General features: G+C 40.5%; 4 protein-coding genes across 4 annotated transcripts in view; all 4 read left to right on the top strand.

Annotated features, from left to right (window-relative positions):
* LOC6616671 (protein couch potato) overlaps window positions 1-8,883 on the top strand; it is a gene marked incomplete at its 5' end in the record, with an annotated part of 46,040 nt that extends 37,157 nt beyond the window's left edge. The window contains 9 exon segments of the mRNA XM_032722540.1: window positions 2,645-2,722; window positions 2,788-2,841; window positions 2,962-3,024; window positions 4,583-4,727; window positions 5,639-5,841; window positions 5,919-6,277; window positions 6,604-6,641; window positions 6,783-7,387; window positions 8,767-8,883. Of these exon segments, the coding sequence (XP_032578431.1) occupies window positions 2,645-2,722; window positions 2,788-2,841; window positions 2,962-3,024; window positions 4,583-4,727; window positions 5,639-5,841; window positions 5,919-6,277; window positions 6,604-6,641; window positions 6,783-7,387; window positions 8,767-8,793 (1,572 nt within the window).
* A 5,855-nt stretch (window positions 8,884-14,738) lies between these two features.
* LOC6616669 (plancitoxin-1) lies at window positions 14,739-16,524 on the top strand. Its single transcript, XM_002040988.2, has 2 exons — window positions 14,739-14,883; window positions 15,472-16,524. Exons 1-2 carry the CDS (start codon window positions 14,780-14,782, stop codon window positions 16,466-16,468), a joined length of 1,101 nt encoding a protein of 366 aa, XP_002041024.1. The 5' UTR covers window positions 14,739-14,779; the 3' UTR covers window positions 16,469-16,524.
* A 445-nt stretch (window positions 16,525-16,969) lies between these two features.
* LOC6616668 (SPRY domain-containing protein 7) lies at window positions 16,970-18,848 on the top strand. The gene is made up of 3 exons (XM_032722157.1): window positions 16,970-17,197; window positions 17,430-17,996; window positions 18,051-18,848. Exons 1-3 carry the CDS (start codon window positions 17,092-17,094, stop codon window positions 18,146-18,148), a joined length of 771 nt encoding a protein of 256 aa, XP_032578048.1. The 5' UTR covers window positions 16,970-17,091; the 3' UTR covers window positions 18,149-18,848.
* Window positions 18,849-18,917: 69 nt separating this feature from the next.
* LOC6616667 (tubulin alpha-3 chain) lies at window positions 18,918-20,570 on the top strand. Its single transcript, XM_002040986.2, has 3 exons — window positions 18,918-19,240; window positions 19,298-19,601; window positions 19,665-20,570. The coding sequence occupies exons 1-3, from the start codon at window positions 19,015-19,017 to the stop codon at window positions 20,500-20,502; spliced, it is 1,368 nt and encodes a 455-aa protein (XP_002041022.1). The 5' UTR covers window positions 18,918-19,014; the 3' UTR covers window positions 20,503-20,570.
* Window positions 20,571-21,524: the final 954 nt, after the last annotated feature.

Below are 21,524 nucleotides of genomic sequence, written 5' to 3'. Positions count from 1 at the left end.
TCACTGTTTATGCTGGCAACAACAATGTCGAAAGACAAGGTCGCCATCGCCGTTCGAACGCAAATTTCCAGTGGCCAACACTGCGTATACGCAACGTATAGAATATTCAGCTAAATCACAAGAGTTAGAACATTAATTGTGGGCAAAACAACAAATGGAATCGAGCATAATTATAAACAAAGTTTGGCCAAGGAATATAGACTGACAAAAAGGGGGTGGGCGTGGCAGGCATTGCGGCAAACGGAAAAGACTGGGGAAGGGAGTGGGGGAACCGGGGTATTTTAACTTCTTGGCAACAAACAGCAAACCGCAAATAGCAAAAATAAACATACACAGAGTGTGAGAGTCAGACAAAAGCGGGGAGTGGAGTGCATGTTTTGCAAGCCAAAATCAGAGCCAAGTTGCAAGGTTGACCAAAAGACAACAGCAACAACAGTTTTGCTGTATTTAAATGGATTTTGGCAACTGGAGTTGGGCAAACCCGCAAAGTGCAACAACAACAGTTGCAGATACAGATACGGATCCAAAAACAAAACACCCACAGCATCGAAGTCAGCCACAGAATCACTGAGAAGTTTAATTAGAAGAGTTGGCTCCTTAAAATTTAAGATAATAAACAAAATATTATGTATTAGTTAGCAAAGAGCCCTTAAATATCTTTATTTATTTTCCATATTTCTAAATAAGTAGCAGTTGTTAAGAGTATTTACCGAATATATTCGAATTTTTCTCAGTGCTTTGATATGCTGTAGCTTGCATGTGTAAGCCAAAGTTTGCATTTAAAGTTGAGAGTTGGCCGACGGAGTTGGAGCTGCAATTGCAGTTGAAGTTGCCAAAATACTAAATGTCTATCCGCAATGCCCACAAGCGCACACAATCCAAATCCACGTTCCCAGACAGAGTCGCAAAGATAAACCCATATATATAGACAGGATGGTTAGGGGTAAAAGCGCAAAATTCATAGTCTTAACTCGAATAAGAATGAATAAAAATTTCAACATCTCTTTCAGCACTTGCCCCAAGTTGATTAACACTTTCTGAAGCATTTTGATAATTGCATTTCAATTGCCATTAGCTGGAAAGCCTTTAAGCCGCGCCACCAATTCCAAGCAGCCCTTTTCTAATTACCCTGCTAACTTGGCTGACTGCCCTTTTTGCACCCGCTGCCTCATTATTGCCTTCAATTAGCCGACCGCTTAGTGCATAAAAATTAATTTAAATTGCTATTTAACTGACCATGCTCGGCGTTTTCCTAAACCACCTAGGACCCCACCCCCCCCCAGCAGAATTCGGTTTTTGTTTTTCCGCTGAAGTTTGAGGCAGGACTTTTCCTAATTAATTTATGAGCGGTTAGACAGTGGACAAATACAAGCTGCTCTTGTCGGCGTTTCTTATCTTTTTGGCTGCACTTGAATTTTCATCTGCGATGGGAGATTTTTCCCTGCATACAGCTACTCCGAATTTTCCTAATAGATAGTATGCGTGACATGTTGCCAACCTGTATCGCTATTTCTATAAAAACAAATTTAAAACAAACAAGGACAGAGTTTGCAGTAGATTACAGCAGGGAAAACAAAAAGAAGTAGGTAGATGGCAATGATAGAACACGTTTTAATTTTGAACACTACATGTGCGCCGCAAGGGGATAAAAAACTGGGAAAAATCAGTTGGTCGGAAAAATGTAAACTTCATTGTCATGGAAGGTGTAGATTTTAAAAAAGCCAGTCGTGACCATGATCGGAATCAGAAATGAACTTGAATAGAAAGATAGAAGGCCTAATGAAATTTATAGAATGTATGCTAGCTAGTTCTCAAATATGTATTTTTTTAAGAAAATGTTTGAATTAGCTGCACAATTATGCTTTAAATTAGCTGAAGATACCAGCTGAGTGCAATACTACATGTTTTTCTTGTTTAGACTGAAACCATTATACATTTTACCTTTAAGCTAATGACGCTACAACTTTAAAGACCAGCAACAAAGTAAATTCACCCGCTCAGCACAAAATGCCAGCCCGAAAAAAGGACGAAATTAAGCAGAGCGAGTGGAAATGTAACCCAGTTGCATACATTCACAGTCACATCGCTCAAATGTAACGCTCCCCACCTCGACTCAAACATTTTCGCCTAGGTGTTAAAAATAAAAAGCTGTCAGAACTGGGGACTCATTTAGTCCCTGCAGCACGGCACATGTGTGTGTTGGTTTGTTTTACCTGACTCACCTGTAATACGTATTCCCCTGGTCCCTACTTGCCACACCCATCTGCCCCAACCATCCCCCCTTGCGTCCAACGAACAAGAGTCACGTCTCTGGCGTTGTCATAATGAATTCAGCGTTTATGGCGCTTATTCCATTTGGTTTCATGTGACCCCCACCCGCACCCATTTGCCACCCCCCCTCCCCTTTGCAATGTCGTGTGCGTTTGGTGTCATGAACTTTTTGGCCAAATGAGGGGCACAGCGGGTTTGGTGGCGCACAAAGCGCATTACAAACATTTGAAGTTGAAAATTGAGGCTGAAGGTTGTATTTGTGTTTTCGCAGCGACAACGTGACAGTTTCAACTTAATTATGTAATCATGGGAAATTGGTTTTGCGAACTAGCAATCATCTAACGATTCTCTATCTATCTTGTCATCATTGCAGGTTCGCACACTTTTCGTCAGTGGTTTGCCCATGGACGCCAAGCCGCGCGAGCTCTATTTGTTATTCAGAGCCTATGAGGTGGGTTTGCCATATATTTAAACTAAGTTAAACCATTTATTAATGCAACATTTACACACGAACAGGGCTATGAAGGATCTCTTTTGAAAGTAACTAGCAAAAATGGCAAAACTGCATCGGTGAGTAAACGTTTTCTTCTACTATCATTATTTCTTTATTTTTAAATCATATATCCTGGAATTTTTTTTGTTTTTCAATTTACCTTTCAATGTTTTAATGATTTTCAAAAATATTTACAGCCCGTTGGCTTTGTGACATTCCATACAAGAGCTGGAGCTGAGGCAGCTAAACAGGATCTGCAGGTAAATATGCACAACATATACACCCATATCTCTGTACCTTTTATAATCGAAAAAACACCAAAATGATTTAGCAAATTTGTATGAGCAATGCGATAAAAACAGAAAATCCCAGAAATATTTTCTCAGCGACAAGAGCAAATGAAACCTACACACATAACATAAGAACTGTAAAGCACCCAATGAAAAAGTACTGAAACTACGAAAACAACCAAAATACTTGTATAATCGTATTGCCTGGCTTAAATACCTTTAGGCCCCCGTTGCCGCTGCTCAAAAATCGAGCTGCAAGCTCCTTTTGCATCACCCAAAAATCAAAAATCACCAAACAAAAAAACAAATGATAGCAAACAAAATACGAACAAACAAACAAAAAACGATTCACACGAACACGTGCTTGCATTTGAAAGAAAGAATCTTAAAATTCACAAAATCGCATTAAGTGTTTCCCTCTCTGTCTAGCCTTTGCTGTCCCGCTCTCTCTCTCTCTCTATGTATCTCTATATATCTCTCTCTCTCTGTCGTTCTATATATCTCTCTCTAACTTGCCATTGAGTTGTCTTATTGTTTTTGGTATCTGCATCCCCTCCTATTATTTGCTCATTCTACGAAAACTCTTTGACACGCAGAGAACACAAATACACACGTAAACTGGTACACTCATCACACCCACACACACACACCTCCATCTCTGGCAAAAAATCTGCAAAATGACAAAGCAAAAAGCACCAACAAACGAAAAGCAACGTCTCAAGCCTGTGGTGCATGTCCCCCAGCCACGCCCCCCAAAAGCCAGCCGCCCCTGGAAGAGCACCTAAAGTTCCTTGAAACAACTTATAATTACCCTTGGAGATCCCGATGTCCTGACTTCAAGCTAAAAGCATTTTTGAGTCATTATATAGTTTGCCTTGAAATAAAACTAAGAGCAGCAAAGAATATTTAGTTCAAAGATACATTTTTCAGAAATTATCCCAAATATCGATATTTTCAAACTTTTTAAGGGAACAAAAAATGTGTATTGATTGTTTATGTTTAGAAAAATCATTCTGATTTTAAAATCAAATCATTTGCATAAGGACAGTATTAGGATTTTTGTAGCATTATCAAAACTGTGATTGAAAAATATTGAAATTTGATTTGATTACTAGAATTTTTACCGATTCAAGTGATTTTCCCCCAAAAGACCCCAATCCATTGCCACACTTAGCCAAAACCAGCTGTCACGACCCCCAAAACCAAAACTCAGATTACCGAGCAGGCACCACGTAATACAAATGCTACGCGTTGAATGTCTCCCGCCCCCGAAAAAAAACCCCAAGCAATAGCTCTCAAAGTCAAAAAATAAGAAACACAAGTTTGAACACAGTTTTTTTTGTTTTTTGTTGTTAACGTTACTTTCACGCGACATTCAAAATTATTTTTGGCGAATTGTTGCAAAAGAACTACTTGAAAAGTCTCCCACGAAACCTTTGAACTTTGCCGAAAGAATAAATTACTTGAAAAAATAAAAAGAAAACAATGGAAAATACAAACCGCTGTATTTTGATCTGATCATTTACAGCAGGGTGTACGCTTCGATCCCGATATGCCCCAAACAATTCGCTTGGAATTCGCCAAGAGTAACACGAAAGTGAGCAAACCCAAACCACAGCCCAATACAGCGACAACAGCCTCACATCCTGCATTGATGCACCCACTCACTGGACGTAAGTAAAAAACAAAAAAAAAAATGAACAAAAAATAAAATAAATATAAAAACAGTAACGAGAAATTATCAAAAGCAAAAGAACTCGGCAGCTGCTAATTTCTTTGAGTTTGTTTTGTTTTCCTTTTGAGTATGTAGTTGATATCTATGAAATGCCGATACTATGTTTAAGGGTACAAGAAATCCGAACCGAAGGCGTACTCGAGCACCTCCTCCTAACTATTGACAAAACCACACACAAACACACCGAACACTCGCACACTCTTACACCGATCTATCCAACAATTGAGCAGTTGAAAATGTTATATATGGAAACGAACAAAACAAAACCAAACTAGCTTCAAGTGCACACAACTTTAAATATATATACATACATATATATATATAACAGCAAATATATATCGTAAATACTTTTGTATGCTATATCTACCTGCATACTTCGCTATTGCGTTATGTTTATACTCCCAACTAGGTTACAGCCACGATAACTACAACATCTATATATAATGTACTGCACTTTGATCACTTGCCACACTTTGTGCAACTCACACACGAAAAGACCATACACGCCTACAAAAAATAGAAAAAAATAAGCCAAAGAGCTAAAAGTTAGTACTGAATAGATAGGCTTCTATAGCTTCATCCTAAGAAATGTTTAAAACAATTAATTAACTTACAGAGATTAAATTTAGAGTCATTGACAAATAAGCTGTTTTAACAAAAGACTGAGGCAACGAACTTTAAGCATAAAAATCATTTCTTAATATATATTTTTTTTTTCGTTTGGAAACCGTTCTTGTTTTTACCATTTAGATTTTTGTCAACTAAAACCAGTGTTTAATACTCAATTAGTACCCCACTTAGGTGAGCTGCCATCTGATTTACCCCACTATTTCTCTTCTCGACTCGCAGATCTGGGCGGTCCCTTCTTTCCGGGCGGACCGGAGCTATGGCATCATCCGCTAGCCTATTCGGCAGCCGCCGCCGCCGAATTGCCAGGAGCTGCTGCACTGCAGCATGCAACGCTAGTGCATCCGGCCCTGCACCCGCAGGTGCCAGTGCGCTCCTATCTCTGACTAAATACAGACAAAGTAATGGAGCAGCCGATGCATCAAGTAAGTGTCACTATTTCCAATAAAAATAGAAACATCTAAGGGAGAAAGATTATTAATACTCCTACCCCACTTTGCAGACTCAAATGACCATGCCGCCACATCATCAGACAACTGCTATTCATCCCGGAGCTGCGATGGCTCACATGGCTGCGGCTGCGGCAGCTGCAGCAGCCGGCGGAGGCGGGGGAGCGGCCACCGCTGCTGCGGCACCGCAGAGTGCTGCTGCGACGGCCGCTGCAAGTGCCGCTGCAGCGGCTGCTGCCTCACATCATCACTATCTGTCGAGTCCGGCGCTGGCCAGCCCGGCTGGATCCACGAACAACGCCAGTCATCCGGGCAATCCACAGATCGCGGCCAATGCGCCCTGCTCCACGCTGTTTGTGGCCAATCTGGGGCAATTCGTGTCCGAGCACGAGCTGAAGGAGGTGTTCTCTAGGTAAATTGCACGCGAATAATGCCAAACGTACTTTGTAATCTTTTTGAGACACAATGAAAACTGCACTGGGATCACTGGAAACCATCACCACAGTATAAACCACCCGATCACGATCACACATAACCACCATAACAACCACCACTCTTGATGGCACTTTGTGAACTTTCTTAACCGAGTACTAACCGAAAACTTTTGCGTTCTCTTCCTTGGTTCGTTTGTTGCCCACCATCCCACCCGATCACTCTTCTTGTATGATACATGATAACCGACATATATATCTAACAACAAATTATATATACCCAATATATGATAAATAATATGCACAGTATGCCTGGCTTTTGTCGCCTACGAATGCACACAAAAGGTACGCACCCAATCACAAATTCTATGCCTATTACTTTGTCTTCAACTCTGACCTCAACCAAACCAACTTCAACTTCCTACTCCACAACAACAACCACATCTGCGACTGCGACTGCGACTGCGACTGCTCCTGAACCACCAGCCATGGCAACAGCAACTGGCTCAAGCTGCTCCACCAGTAACGGCAGTGGCAGCAGCAACAGCAACCACAACAACGCTGCGTTGCAGCAACATCCGGTGGCATTCATCGAGTTCAAGGACCCACCGACCGCGTCTCAGGCCATGCAGCAGCTGCAGGGTAAATATCTGCTCAGCTCGGATCGCGGTTCCATCCGCATCGAGTTTGCGCGCAGCAAAATGATCAACGAGGTGACCATAATGAACACCAAGGCACCGCCACCACCACCACCCACTGCTGTTGCTGCTACTGCTGCACCACCGCCACCACCAGCACCCATGTACATCCTGAACGGCGGTGGGGGGGTCGAGCATCTGCTGGTCCCAGCACCACCGCCGTCGGCACAGCAGCAGCAGCAGCAGCAACTCCAGATGCAGCAACTGCAGCAGCAGATGCACCTGCAGCAGCAACATCAGCAGCAGCAGCAACTCCAACTGACCGTGGCAGCACCATGCACAGCAGCAAGCACCACCACCCACAGCAGCACCACTAGCGTTGTTGTTAACTCACTACAGCACCACCAACTTCATCATCCAAATCAGCACCACCAAAATCATCTCTTTAGAGACGTATGTATTATTCTGGGTGAACCAAATGAACCAAGTTTCTTCTATGTATGTCTGTGTAGCGTAATCTAACCCCCATCATTATCATTAAGTTGCTCCACTAAACTGCACACACGCTTAGCCCTTGGCCCATTAATATTAGAATAAGCCTTTCAATCCGCAAAAAGGTTTTTACAGGCCCGAAAGGCCCACGTATATGCATGACCCCAAACCAAAACCAAGAGCCCAGAACCTGAAACCCAAATCCAAAATATAAAAGGGGAAACCCATTAACTATTTATAAAATTTAGCAAATTGTTATTGTTAAGCTTGCCCGTTTACTTTGCATGCTACCTCCACCACCAACACCACAACAGCAACAGCAACAGCAGCAGCTTCAGCAGCAAGCAACAATCCAGCAGCAATCAGCAACAACAAGTAAGAACCTACCTAAGGGATGGCCAAAACCATATGAGTTTGGCCATTACAATTGGAGCCGCATTTAAACACAAATTGTAGCACACAAAAAGTTGGCAGCCATAACGAGGTGGGGGAAGGGGAATGGGAATGGAGCGGGTCCAGAGGAGGTGCTGCTGGGACTTCCTCAGAGACATCCGTTTCCTAAATGCCAGCTTCCGCTGGGAGACTGCCCCACTCTATCTCCACATAACGTGGGCTTTGACTCACGTACTTCAAATGCCAAACGGCCACATAAATATGTTTTTCAATTTGCTGCAAGAAAAAGACACGGCAGCAGTGGCAACAGCTTTATAAAAAATGCAAAATTAAACGCAGCATGCCACACCTATATTGCCATACACATAACCCACTTGACTGCCCCACCACTTAACCCAACCACGTTAAACGTTCGGGCTTTAAACCACTTCTGTTCAAGGCATGGTCGGTACTTTACTTTATTGTAGGTCGTTTGAAAATCAATTTGCATATCGAGGGGTGAGCATGCCCGAGCTGCCATAAATTTTATCACTAACTAATGGAAAATTGGATTTCATAAAGTACAAAAGTACAACAATTTATTTAAGTTTTAAGTAAGAAAACTCTAAAATGAAGGTTTTCCTGCCTAAATGAACTTTACTATATTATATATAGATTAAAATGTTTGACTAGATTTTATTGTAACTTTTTTAGTTATTTTAAAGTCTATATCTAAATTAAATTTATTTTTTATTTATATTTTTTTAATATTAAAGTAATTTTATTTATATTTACCCTAACTAATTAAAATAAATAGAAAATTAGAAGCCATAAAAAGTGATTTAGAATACTGAGCATGAGTAGTTCCCAAATAACCACTTAAATAGCCAGCACCGCCGAAACCCGTAGTTGGACCACTTACACTGACAAAAACTAATTGTGCCTCTCACTTTGCAAATTATTTCCAGAGGAGCGGGTATGGAATCACGGCATGATTTGCTCGCTAAAAAGCTAGAGCGCGAGATGCAGCAACAGCAGACGCAAGTGCACCACCAGACGCAGCAGCAACAGCAGCAGCACCACCACACAGCAGCGCAGCACTACCACCACAGCCACCAGACAGCGCACCACCAGCAACAGCAGCAGCAGCACCACCAGCAGCAGCAACAGCAGGCACAGCAGCAGCACCTGAGCCACCAACACCACCATCATCATCACCATCAGCAGCAGTTCTTGATGACGCCGACAGCAACCTGACCTTATGCGACGACGACGACGACGCCGCCGCACCACCACCCACATCAGCTCCACCAGCCGCACCACCAACAGCAGCAGCAGATGCAGCCGCACCACATCTACTCGTACGTGCTGCCGGCAGTCAGTCACATAGCAGCCTGAAGTGGCCACATTTGAGTTTGAGAAAATCGAGGCAAAGAAGCTCCGCATGCAACGGATTCATGCGAGAAGTAAGAACCTTTAGTTCTAGGCATACAAAGAAAAAAATGTTGAAAAATCCAAAAAAAAAAAACTAAAAACAAAAATGCAAAAAGAAGTTAATTTATATGTGACGCAGAGGAAGCAGCCGTGTATAACCCCAGTTTAGTGAAATTTTTCGACAGGCAACAAAAAATTTGTAGTGAAAACCAAAAACGGGATAAACTTGTAGTAAAATATACAATTTACCATAGATCGAAAGCTGAGCGAACTACTTAACTAAGTTAGTTGCAAATACAGCCGATATGCCCCCTATAAACGAATACACACGTATATACATAAACCTATATATACAAACATATATATAGAGCAAGCTGATCGAGAATTTGTTTGTTATTCAATATCCATTTAATGTTCTTTTGTAGCTTGATGAATTGATTTTGTTTGAAGTTTTTGTTTGTGAAATGTTTCATTTATTGTTACTTCTTCCCCTTCATTCAAAACTCCCGAAACCTAACCGACTTTTCACACAAGGAATTGAGATATGAAATTCGTATTAATCTCATAATTTCTAATTTTATGATATATCAAACAGCGTAAGAAAATAAATTATGAACAAAGTGTAGGGAGGAAGAAAAGTATATAATTATAGCTTAACCGAATGTGCCCTTTAAATAGCTCTCTTTCTAGAATTATGAAAAGTAATATGAAACAAAAAAAAAAACCAAAAGAAAACAATTTAAATGTATGCATTAATGTAATAATTGTATAACTAGTAAGGTAAATTTTCAAAATGTTACTCAACAAGAAAATTCTACAAAACAAACCACAACGAGTAGTCGACGTCATCGTATAAATTTAAATTTATATTGAGGAATACTGAAAGCTGGTTTCGAAATTTATTTGTTACAAACGTAAGCATAACAAAATTTAAATGTGAATTTCAAATTTACCCGATAAGACCTATCGACGACATGGGATGAACGTTGCACGTGCGCTGTAGTGAAGCAAAGACTCGAAAAAAACAATTTTTAAGAAACAGGAAACCAGAAATGCTGAAACTGCTGGCACAGGACACTCCAAACTTTCCGCCCAGAACTCTATGTTTTCTTTCTGCCACTTTTGGTTGAGACTTTTCAGCGTTTCCCCTACAAAGACTTGAACTTTACTAGAGGCCCCCAAATCTGCAGGACTCCATTTACATAGTGAGAAACTATTCCTAACCAACTTTCGAAATGCTAGAACAATCAAATCACATTTCTTGCTAAACCAACGATCGATTTAGTGGGAGGGAGGGCGCAGGACGAGATCGGATGCGTAGGGATCGAATATCGGATACCGTGCGAGGGTGGGGAGAGTGTTTAAGAGGTAACAACAAACAAGGACGAGTAAATAAAATCAATGGCATATCATCTTACGTAACAAAGCATAAGAAAGCGACAAAGACAAATTCTATTGTAACTAAATGCAAGAGCAGCAGAACAGCAGAAACCAACTATAATTAATTAATAAAAACAATGTAAAGCTTAAAGGCTAACAACTATATATAGTTAAATACGAAAACAAATTGTAAGCAAGCTTTTTACATCATAATTTTCGAATGGTTTTCGAAAGAGTTCGTTCAGCCTTGTTTAAACCAATATAAGTATATATATACGGATAAAATCTTAAATTTTTACCAAAGTTGTCCTTACTAATTAAACAAGTTATGTTAACCAATTCACACACAATTTGTTGAACAAAAACAGAAGAAACCCACGAGTAAATCAACTAATTTTAAACGTTTTTAAAGCTTAGTTTAGGGTAAACGTGACTAGACATACCAAAGGCATATTTGAAACAAAAAACCACAATTGTTAGAAGGAAATATGAAACAAAAAAAGAAACATTTACTAATTGGTACTGTTTTAGCCCTATTTTCCATACAATTTTTCTTTAAATATTTAATTACATTATTTCCCGTCTAACTTTAGTCGAATGTAAAATGCATATTCCGTCCAATTACATTTCGTGCTTTCCTCTTGCCCAAAAATATCATCTCTTCGCCAGCATCGCGTTGGTTTGAGAGGCATCATCATTCGGAGTTAAGAACAGAGGTCTACTTATAAGTCTGTAATCCTAACACACACACACACACACGCACACGCTCACCACAAAGACAAGTAAATTAGTTAAAGTTTTAGCGTGTAAGCAAGGAAAAATGTTTAATTATACATAATATACTAATGCATATCATAAAATTGCGCCTTTCAAAAACAATTAAGAAAAACAAAAAGCCCGACGATGGAAAACAAAAATATTTACAACTACAAATAAGCATAAATAACGAAACAAAAATCGATAGATGCTAAAGTACGAAACAAATATTTTCGAAATTAATTTTTAGCGCCTAGTGTGGTCGACGAGCCCAAAAGTATGCAACAAAAGCAATGGAAGTACGCATAAGTGTGTGAGTGTGCAACAGTGTGTGTGCGTGCGTGTGTGTGCATCTGGGAAAATCTTGTGCAATTTTCATTGAAGATAGGAAGCGATAGGAAGAGGGAAAACCAGCGCGTTGGCAAGGTTGTTCAGTCCCCACCCCCAAATAGAAAAAAAACCATTTCGAGGCTTGATTTCCAGACATTCTTTAAACTAAATTTCATAGCTCTATATACATGCAGATCTTACAAATCTGCAGCATGCAAATATTAAACTAAAAATTGGGAATATCTCGAAAACACAGATGAAAACCTAGCTCGTAAAGGATAAACTAGAGCAAGCTAAAATGAATGACAGAAAAACTAAACTAAACAATATGAATTATGGGAACATTATATGAATATACATACGCATATATTAAAACATTTTTGAAACAAACGAAAACCTAATAATAATTACAAATGATGAGAAAATAACAAATACATATCAGCAAAACGGATAAAGAACAAAGCGAGAAGAAAACTTTTACAAGCAACATTATTAAGGAACATACAACCGATATGTTTTGATGTGGTTTTTAAATTTTTAAACATTGTAAGCGCAAAAAGGCAGAAAGCAGTTACCAAAAAATGAGGGGGAAGCAAGCATAACTGATTGAAAGCTTAGTAATAGATTACGGAACTACTTACATAATGCTAGCTATATGCTTACCTAGTAATGTCATATCTACATACGTGGCAGCAGTAATAGAAAGACAGTAACAGTAACAGTAAACATAACGATAAAAATCAGTAACAGTATATATCCTACTCTATTGTATTTATTATTGTACGGCTATAATTTGTGTCTCGAAAATACTTTTATTGCGTACTTGATTGATTGATTTCTGTTTAGTTTAAGTTGCCCCCGAAATTGCCTTATGTTTGCCTAAAAAAAAATTAACTAAAATTACCAACAATTTAATACTAATTTCTAAGTAATTTATATGTATATGTATGGTATACCTCTATGATAAACCCTTATATAAATATACTTATATCATTTGTGTAGCCTTAACTTAGAACTTTTCAATTGACGGTATTAATTACGCATAATAAACTTTATATTTTGTTCGTTAAACAAACCCCTTTATGTTTCATTGAGTTCCAACTCTCACACAACCAAGCGATAAACCTTTGAAGAAACGAATTTTGAATTAGTGACAATTTTTGCAAGAAAATTAAAACCAACTATACAATTAAATATATTATACCACATATATGCATCTCTCTCCCCACTTCGAGTTTTGAGTCATTTACGGGAGAGCCAACTAGAATGGCATTGTACTCAACCTGGCAGGTCTGAGAAGATCGCTGTACATTTGTAATACTTAAGTACTATGCATATCTATATCTTATACAGACAGACATATGTATAGTATCTTTAGAGGGTTAAGTAGGCAAGGTAACTGATATTGAATATTGAAAATATCAAGGCAGAGAGAGGTATCCGAATACCGCAGATAAATGGAGATAACACAAGTCAAAACATATCAAACTCGTGCCCGATTAAAACTATATATACACATATATATACACTATATATATATACATATATTAATGAAAAGCAGCCGCAAATTAGGCGCAGCAAATTTCAAAGGTAACAAAGAAGGAGAATGATAAAATTATTAAATATGCCGAAAGTCTAACGGGAAATGCAATTTTATTTGCATAACTCAACAGTTGAGTCTACTTTTATCCGTAAATAATACGAAAATAATGACTAATATTAATTGAGATATTAAAACTAAAAAAAAAAACTACAAGAAATTGCAAGTATTTGTGTATTTTGAGGCTCATTTATTTAACATTTTCGCGAAACCAAGTACGACCTTCTTTTTCAAATCGAATAAAGATCTTTTGCTAATATTGTAAAAAACAAATTGATTTTTCAAGCAAATGAAAACCAAAACGCATAGCTAAATATTATTATAAAACTTACATAAAGCAGAAACAAAACTCGTATATATATATATATATATAAATATAAATATCAGCCTTGTTCTTTATATATATATTTGAAAAACCAAAAAAATGAAAAACCATACAAAATATTAATAAATTATTAACAACTATGAAAAAATTGATACAAAAACATAAAAAATATTTAGCGAAAATATTGTATTGTGAGTTTAAATGTATTGTTGCATACGAAACCAAAGAAATGACATAACAAATCGGTACACCTAAGTTAAATATAAATCTAAATGGCAATACCAAACGATTGGAAAAACAGAAAAGAACAAAACCGACAGATCTGATAATATCATATCAGATCGGATCAGAACAGATCAGTGGAAATCCGAAACAGAATGAAAGGTGAACCATTTTTTCACAGACAGCCACCAAGCGATAAGAACTAACGAAGTTGAATTCAATTAATTTACCAGACAGTTTATTTCCAATATAATTCAATAATAGCTGATGGGCTCGCCCGCAAGACAAATTATACAATTTGATAACGATAATATTTTCATGCGATCACGATCGAGGAGGAAAGCACAAACGATATGCCCTGCCAAGCAAACGGGGAGCAGAGCAACAAATCGCAGTTTTCAGCAGGCGACAAATTATAATAATACAATACGAATAATAAATAAAAACTTTAACAATTGTTTTGTGTAATTGTAAAGAAGTGGAGTTCTTTTCACCGCCAGATGGATGGATGGAAATGGGTAGGTATTTATCATGAGATACAGATTGGCCAAATATCCTTCTTAGTAGTTTCTTGTAATATCCATAAAGATGAAGCCAAACATATATAATAGGGTATAATATATTCGTTGTAGCCGCATTTAGTTTGCTTGGCTTATCAGCGACCTCTCTGTACGACTGATCTTTTGCAATAAAGATAGCCGACCATGTGGCGATAGGCTGCGTAAAAACCCACGCACATTTACATATTTACAAATCCAACTGCTAGATAAAGCAGGCAAACAGCAAGGACTTTTCCTAGTGAAGAAACCGGAAAAGATTAAGATGGATTTCTCTCTGCGGCTGAGACACCCTGTATGAGCAGAGACGTTGATTGGATTGGATTCACTGACACTTATTTAGTTGTTTTCCGGCCGAGCAACTTGAAGGCTGTACAATGCGATCTCTGTGTTTCATTTTGCTGCTCGTTTGGTTTCTCAGCCAAACCGAAGCTAAGTCTAAGGTTTCCTGTAAGGATGAAGCTGGAAACGATGTAGATTGGTAAGTATTCCGGTTAACAGAACGAACAATAAAGAGTTTAGCTCATAAATCATCAATTTGCATTACTTAATGTGCTGATTTGCTCATTAGAAAGTTACTTATAAATATTGGCCTTTCACACACTTTTTCATTTCTCTGTAGTCCCTGTTTGCATATCATTAACAATTTGCAAACACAACGTAGTTTAGTTATTTATATACTGCTGAATTGAGATTATTCAAAAAGATAAGGTAAACAAATTGAATGTAATGAGTTCAAGTTCAAGCGGAAAAATTAATAATAATGATACAATACTATGTCACAAGAAATTAAAAAGCAATTAGTATAAAATTTTGTTTTCTAAAATGAGAGAATTAATTCCAATTCTAATTTAAAACGATTTCTAATTCAATTCTAATTCAAACGATTAGTTCAAAACAAACACTATCAATTTGATAACAATCACATCATTTTAATACTCTTTCATTTCTAAGAATAGATTAAATGGTAATTAGCTTTTTTTTTAATATCTTAAAAACAAATTTCCGAAGATTGAGAGGTTTTCTTGATTAAATAAACATTTTTCTATTTATTTATTTTACATTTTAGGTGGCACCTTTACAAGCTGCCCAAGCACTACCAGCACAACGACTTGGGCAAGGACACCAGTGGCTTGAAGTACCTGTACGTGACCAGCCAGAACTACGACACGTGGCAGATGTCGGGCAAGTTCATTAGTGACCCCCTATCGCTGCCTGCCCAGACACTTAACCCCTTGAAAGCCGATCCCACCCACACTCTGCTGGCCGCCTACAACGATCAGCAGCCGAATGGAACTGTTTTCAGCAGCGGTGGTCATGCCAAAGGAGTGGTGGCCAGTGACGGGGAGACGGCTATTTGGATTGTCCACTCGGTGCCCAAGTTTCCCACGCTTCCTGACTACAGCTACCCCACTTCCGGCGAGCAGTACGCGCAGAGCATGCTCTGCGTCACACTGAAGGGCGAGGATCTGGAGAAGGTTGGTCAGATTCTGGTGTACAATGAACCGCACTTCTACTACCAACGTAACCCGCTGGCCACTCGTTCCGATGAGTTGTTCCCGAGCCTGGAAAGGGCTCTGCATGGTCAGTGGCGGACGGAAACACCGTTCCAGAAGGACTTGGAGGTGCGCAGCTTGGACGGCAAGAAGTTCCGGCTGTTTGGCAAGAGTGGACGCGCCAATGTGGAGCTGTACGCCGATGTGGTCGCACCCACTCTGGATGTCAGTCTTTTCGTGGAGGCGTGGCGCGACGGTGCCGGCAATCTACCGAATAGCTGCGATAAGTCCGACAAGATCCTCAACGTGGAGTCCATTTCCAATCCGGAGCTATCGGTGGACTTTAAGACTACCCAGGATCACTCCAAGTGGGCGGTATCTCGCCCCACGGGCATTCTGATCTACCACTGGCGAGTTGGCGGCGGAGATTGGATTTGTGTGGGCGACATCAACCGGCAACAAGGTCAGTTACACCGTGGTGGTGGAACCGTCTGCCACAAGAGCGCCAGGGTATCCAATCTTTACCGCCAGCTGGTCGCCAACTACGACAAGTGCGCCGAACAGGAATAGAATCTGGATTTACAAAGACCATTTGTAGAGTTGCATCAAATATAAAATAAAAACTATTTTGCATTACTTTTAATGCATAAAAGAAAATGAAAGCTGTTAAAAAATGTATTATTTATACAATGAACTTATTTGCATTTAATAATTTAAATTTCAAATTTAAGGCTCCTTTTTTCTTCTTCTTTCTGCTCTTTTCCGCACGCTCGCTAGCGCCATTTCTCCAACATACTTTTGTAGTACATTTTAGGTACTAAAAACGCATTGAAAACTAGGTGGCGCTCGTACTTAACATTTACTTAGTTATACAGCTGTTTCAAAACTATTTTTTCAAAAAAACATTGAAATATTAAAAATCATATATAAATTAATTATAATTGTGTTAATTGCATATTGCATAGATACATATATTTATATTTTTATTCTAGCGCCATCTATCCGTCACTCTTCCACCAATAATTATAACATATACCAGGAAATTCAAATTCAGTATGACCATCAGCTGCAAAGAGAGCAGCTGTTTACAAAAACAAAACCAAGCGAAGAAGCGAAAATTATTGGCGATTTTTGAAATCCAAATAAAAACTAGATTATACGAACCGAGTCGGAAAACCTTCGTAGATTTGGGGATGTTCTGCTGCCTACGCACCTGTCTCAATGGAGGACACATGAGCAAACCCACGGCAACCAGTCGCCTGCGGGAACCCGATGTTCACCTGGATGCAGCGCATATGGGTAAAATTACACTAAATATAGAAGGATTAAGTTACACTATCGTAATAATGGTCAACTAAAGCGATTCCGAGAGAACTAATGTGTTTTTCCAAAAGACCAATTTGTTTCGATAATGAGTGATACCAATAAAGATATCCACATTCCCAGTTTTATCGCACAATTCAGATACGTGATCAATCCTCATTCAATAAGCATCTTGTATCTTACTGATAATATATCATCCATTTGGCAGGACCTGATGTTATCCTGCTGTCACACCAGCTGCGCGTAACGGGCACTGGAGGCGTCCTGGCCACGGCGCCTTTGGTCCAGTCGAAGTCCTACTTCGAGGTGAAGATCCAGCACGGAGGCAGCTGGTCGGTGGGCTTGGCAACGCGGCAAACGGATCTCAGTCGCAAGAGCGGCGGCGGGGATCGAGAGTCCTGGTGCCTGTGCTCCGATAACGCCACACGGCACAATGACCGGGAGGAGTTCCGACCAGTGGTGCAGGCCGCTTGCACCACTCAGCCAGCGAGGACGAGCAATGGAATCCTGAACAACAGTGCTGCCAAAGCGGCCGGTCTCATTGCCATCGAGGATTTGCAGCAGGAAGATCTGCTGATGACCACTGGAGTGGCACCATCCGATGTGGATATCGGTGATTCGTTGATGGCATCGCCACAGCGAGACTTTCCCGATGAAGGGGACATTGTGGGCGTTGCCTTTGACCATGTGGAGCTGAATTTCTACTTCAATGGAAGGAATCTGGAGGTTCCATTCCGAAATGTACGAGGAGCAGCACTATTTCCCGTCATTTATGGTTAGTTACCTCTACTACTCTTAAGAGAAGCTTGACCTAATTTCCTATTTTCAGTGGGCAATGGCGCTATTCTGGACATTATCTTGGATAATTTTTCGCACGGGCCACCACCTGGATTCGAACGCATTCTATTGGAACAGTCGCTTCTTTAGATAGTCCACACAAAAAAGCCTTGAACAAATTAGCTGCATGAGAACAAATTATAAACAAGAATAACTTAAAGACGGTGCATTTTAGGACTTTAGGCTGCATTTTATTTCATTTAACTTAAAGCTTTTATTGAATGTAAAAGTTTAGTTAAAAAAAAGACACTTCAAGTTGTAAAATATAAACTTGTAATATAAAACAAATTATGTCCACATTTTAGTTTTAGTATAAGTAAATCCTTCTCTAGTCAAAAAGAAAAGTTTCCAAGCTAAATTCTATCTCACAACCAACCACAACAACTATTAAATTATTAAATTATTTCACTTACTTTCACTTTACTTTACTTTTACTTATAGTCGTAAAATGCACTGTTCTGTTCTCATTTAGACATCAGGTGTATAAACTTTGTAAACTCTCTAGTCAAACCGAAAGTATTTGTATAATTTTATTAATGTTTTGTAAATTATTTACGTAGCTTGACCTCGCGACTGCAATTGTATTATACACAGAGATACGTATCTGCATACAGATACAGATGCATTTTTTCGTAGGACTAGGTGGCGACAATTCAATTCTGACTTCAAACACATTCCAATTTACAACGGCAACGTATTCCAATTTACAACGGCAACGTACTCGAGCACGGAATTACCTAACTAATTGTAAGAATATATCTGTATATCTAATAAATTGTATCTACACGTATCCAACGCTTCGAAAACTGATTAATCCGCGCGCGGACAATAAATCAATGTTATGTACTTACTCCGTTGTGTGGCAAGTTTTCCTAGTTCAGATTGTCAAGGAATTGGTTTTAGAACATTTTGGAATATTGGAAAGGAAATTAATGGTTTAAATTAAGATATGACACATGTCCGGAAAGGGGGAGATCATCCAGATCCACATTGGCCAGGCCGGTGTGCAGATAGCCAACGCCTGTTGGGAGCTCTTCTGCCTGGAGCACGGCATTTTGGCCAATGGAAGACTTACCCAGTCGTCCATGGACGACTCGTTCCTCACGTTCTTTGAGTTCACCAGCCATCAGCCATGTGTGCAGCCTCGACTCGTCATGATCGACACGGAGCCCACAGTGATAGGTATGTTTCCTCCAGAAGCTTGAGTTGTGTAATATAATTTTTTATCTTCCTTTCCAGATGAAATCCGTACCGGCTCCTACCGCAACCTCTTTCATCCGGATACTTTGATCACGGGCAAGGATGACAGCGGCAGTAACTTTGCCAGGGGCTACAACCTGATGGCCAGCGAGCTGTTGGATCGCTCCATGAATGCCATACGTCGCGTGGCAGATCGCTGCAGAAATCTCAGGGGTTTCCTAGTCTTTCGGGCAATCGGCGGAGGTTCTGGTTCCGGGCTAGGCACTCGCATCATGGAGAGACTGGTCGAAGACTTTGGCAAGAAGATGACTGTGGTGGAGTTCCTCGTGTATCCTTCGCCTTCGTAAGTTGAGGTCACATTTTGGTGTGTTTTCTGGTACTCATGTGCACTTTTGTTTGCTCCTAGAATCTCACCGGTTATTGTGGAGCCATACAACGCACTGCTGGCTGCTCATTTCTCCATGGACTGCGCGGATGTATCGTTTATTGTGGACAACGAAGCTCTATACGACATATGTGCTAATACACTCAATGTTCCTGCTCCCACGTATACAAATCTCAATAGGATTATCGCACAAGTGGTGTCCAGCTTTACGGCCTCACAGCGTTTTGGCGGCGGATCGACCGTGAGTTTTCAGGAGCTGCAGACGAACCTGGTGCCATATCCACGAATCCACTATCCGCTGATCAACTACGCACCACTGGTGCCCATTTCGCACTCGCAGTTCGTCAATATGTCGACGGCCCAGCTAACGGGTCAGTGTTTCCAGATGAGCAACCAAATGGTCAGGTGCAATCCCTCGCATGGCAAGTACATGGCCAGTGTGCTGCTCTACCGCGGTGACATCGCACCCAATGAGATCAATACGGCGCTGGAGAACATCAAGCGGAACAGGTCTTTCCGATTTGTGGACTGGTCGCCCACGGGCTTCAAGATCGGCGTGAGCAACATGCCGCCGTACTATGTTCCTGGCGGCGATCTGGCGCCCACCAATCGCGCATGCGTGGCCATCTCGAACAACACGAACATCCGGATCGCCTGGTGCCGCCTGGTCAACAAGTTCGACAAGCTCTATCAGCGGCGGGCCTTCGTCTATCACTATGTGGGCGAAGGACTCGAGGAGGGCAACTTCAACGAGGCCTCCGAGAACATCTGCCAGCTGGTGCACGACTATCTGGAGGTGGATGCATCGGCTCCCGCCTCGCGACGAGACACCGATCCGGAGGATGACTCGCTCGACTGATATGTGCTCTGTATCTGCCCCTTTTCTTCTATTTAAATTTTAATAAATTTAACGTATTGAATATTTTACTAAGGACTAAGTGGAACTAATACCTATAATATAAAATACTATAAATTGTAGAAAATCTTAAACTGACAATCTCTTGCTAAATATCATCTGAGAGTATCTTCGATTCGGGCTGCAAAGGCAGACCTTTTATATCTTTCTTTTCCGAGGCTTTCGTCAGCTCGAAACCGTTGCCCAAATTAAGTATTTATGGTTGGCTAAAACAAACATTGACCCAGCCTGCAATTTGCGTTGCTTGACCCCAGCGCCAGAGGGGAAAGGGGGGCGCGGATGAAGGGGGCTATATGGAGCCGATGGGCATGGGCGTGGCCGGTCGGGCCGATATGGGGTATAATTAAAATGATCGCAGCCCAGGGGCTTAGCACGTACCGAGGCAAAAGTCGCGCTTATCGCGATCGCACCCAGGGCAAGGTCTTACCGATCCGGCATCTTCGGATGATCTTCATACCGGGACGGCGGGACTGGTCCCTTAACCCCTTGGTGGCCCCACCGCTGGCAGCTGTGTGTGACGTGACTTACGCACGCTTAGTGCGCGATTATCGATGAAGGGATCTTGGCCAGAGCACGCAGACCGCTCACTTGGCCATCTTATCAGCGGGATGGCTAACTTTTGGTGTGGTCCTTGCGCAGGATGACCGCTGTTATTAAGGGCACTATCATCATGAGATCCCGGTGCCTTTCCGCCAATTCCTTTGTGTGTTAACTGTTGCTAATCTTAAATTGAAGTCGAGCCTCTCGCTTTTGTTTCGCAGCGTGAGAACCGCTGCGTGTGGCTTTAGCCCAAACTTGATTTTAATATATATTTTTTCAGGGGGTGTTAATGAGCTTAAGGAAATGCCAGAAGGACCACCTTGGGCTGCACAGTTAGTGCGAATTAAGCTGTTATTCCGTTCGACATGGGCTAATAAAGCAATTCGCTCTGATTGCGAAAAGATCGTGGCTATCTGAAGGGGTAG

Source organism: Drosophila sechellia, chromosome 3R, assembly GCF_004382195.2.
Source record: "Drosophila sechellia strain sech25 chromosome 3R, ASM438219v1, whole genome shotgun sequence".
Taxonomy (NCBI): Eukaryota; Metazoa; Arthropoda; class Insecta; order Diptera; family Drosophilidae; genus Drosophila; species Drosophila sechellia.
The sequence above is the reverse complement of the archived record's forward strand: the minus strand, read 5'-3'. Positions and strand labels throughout refer to the sequence as shown.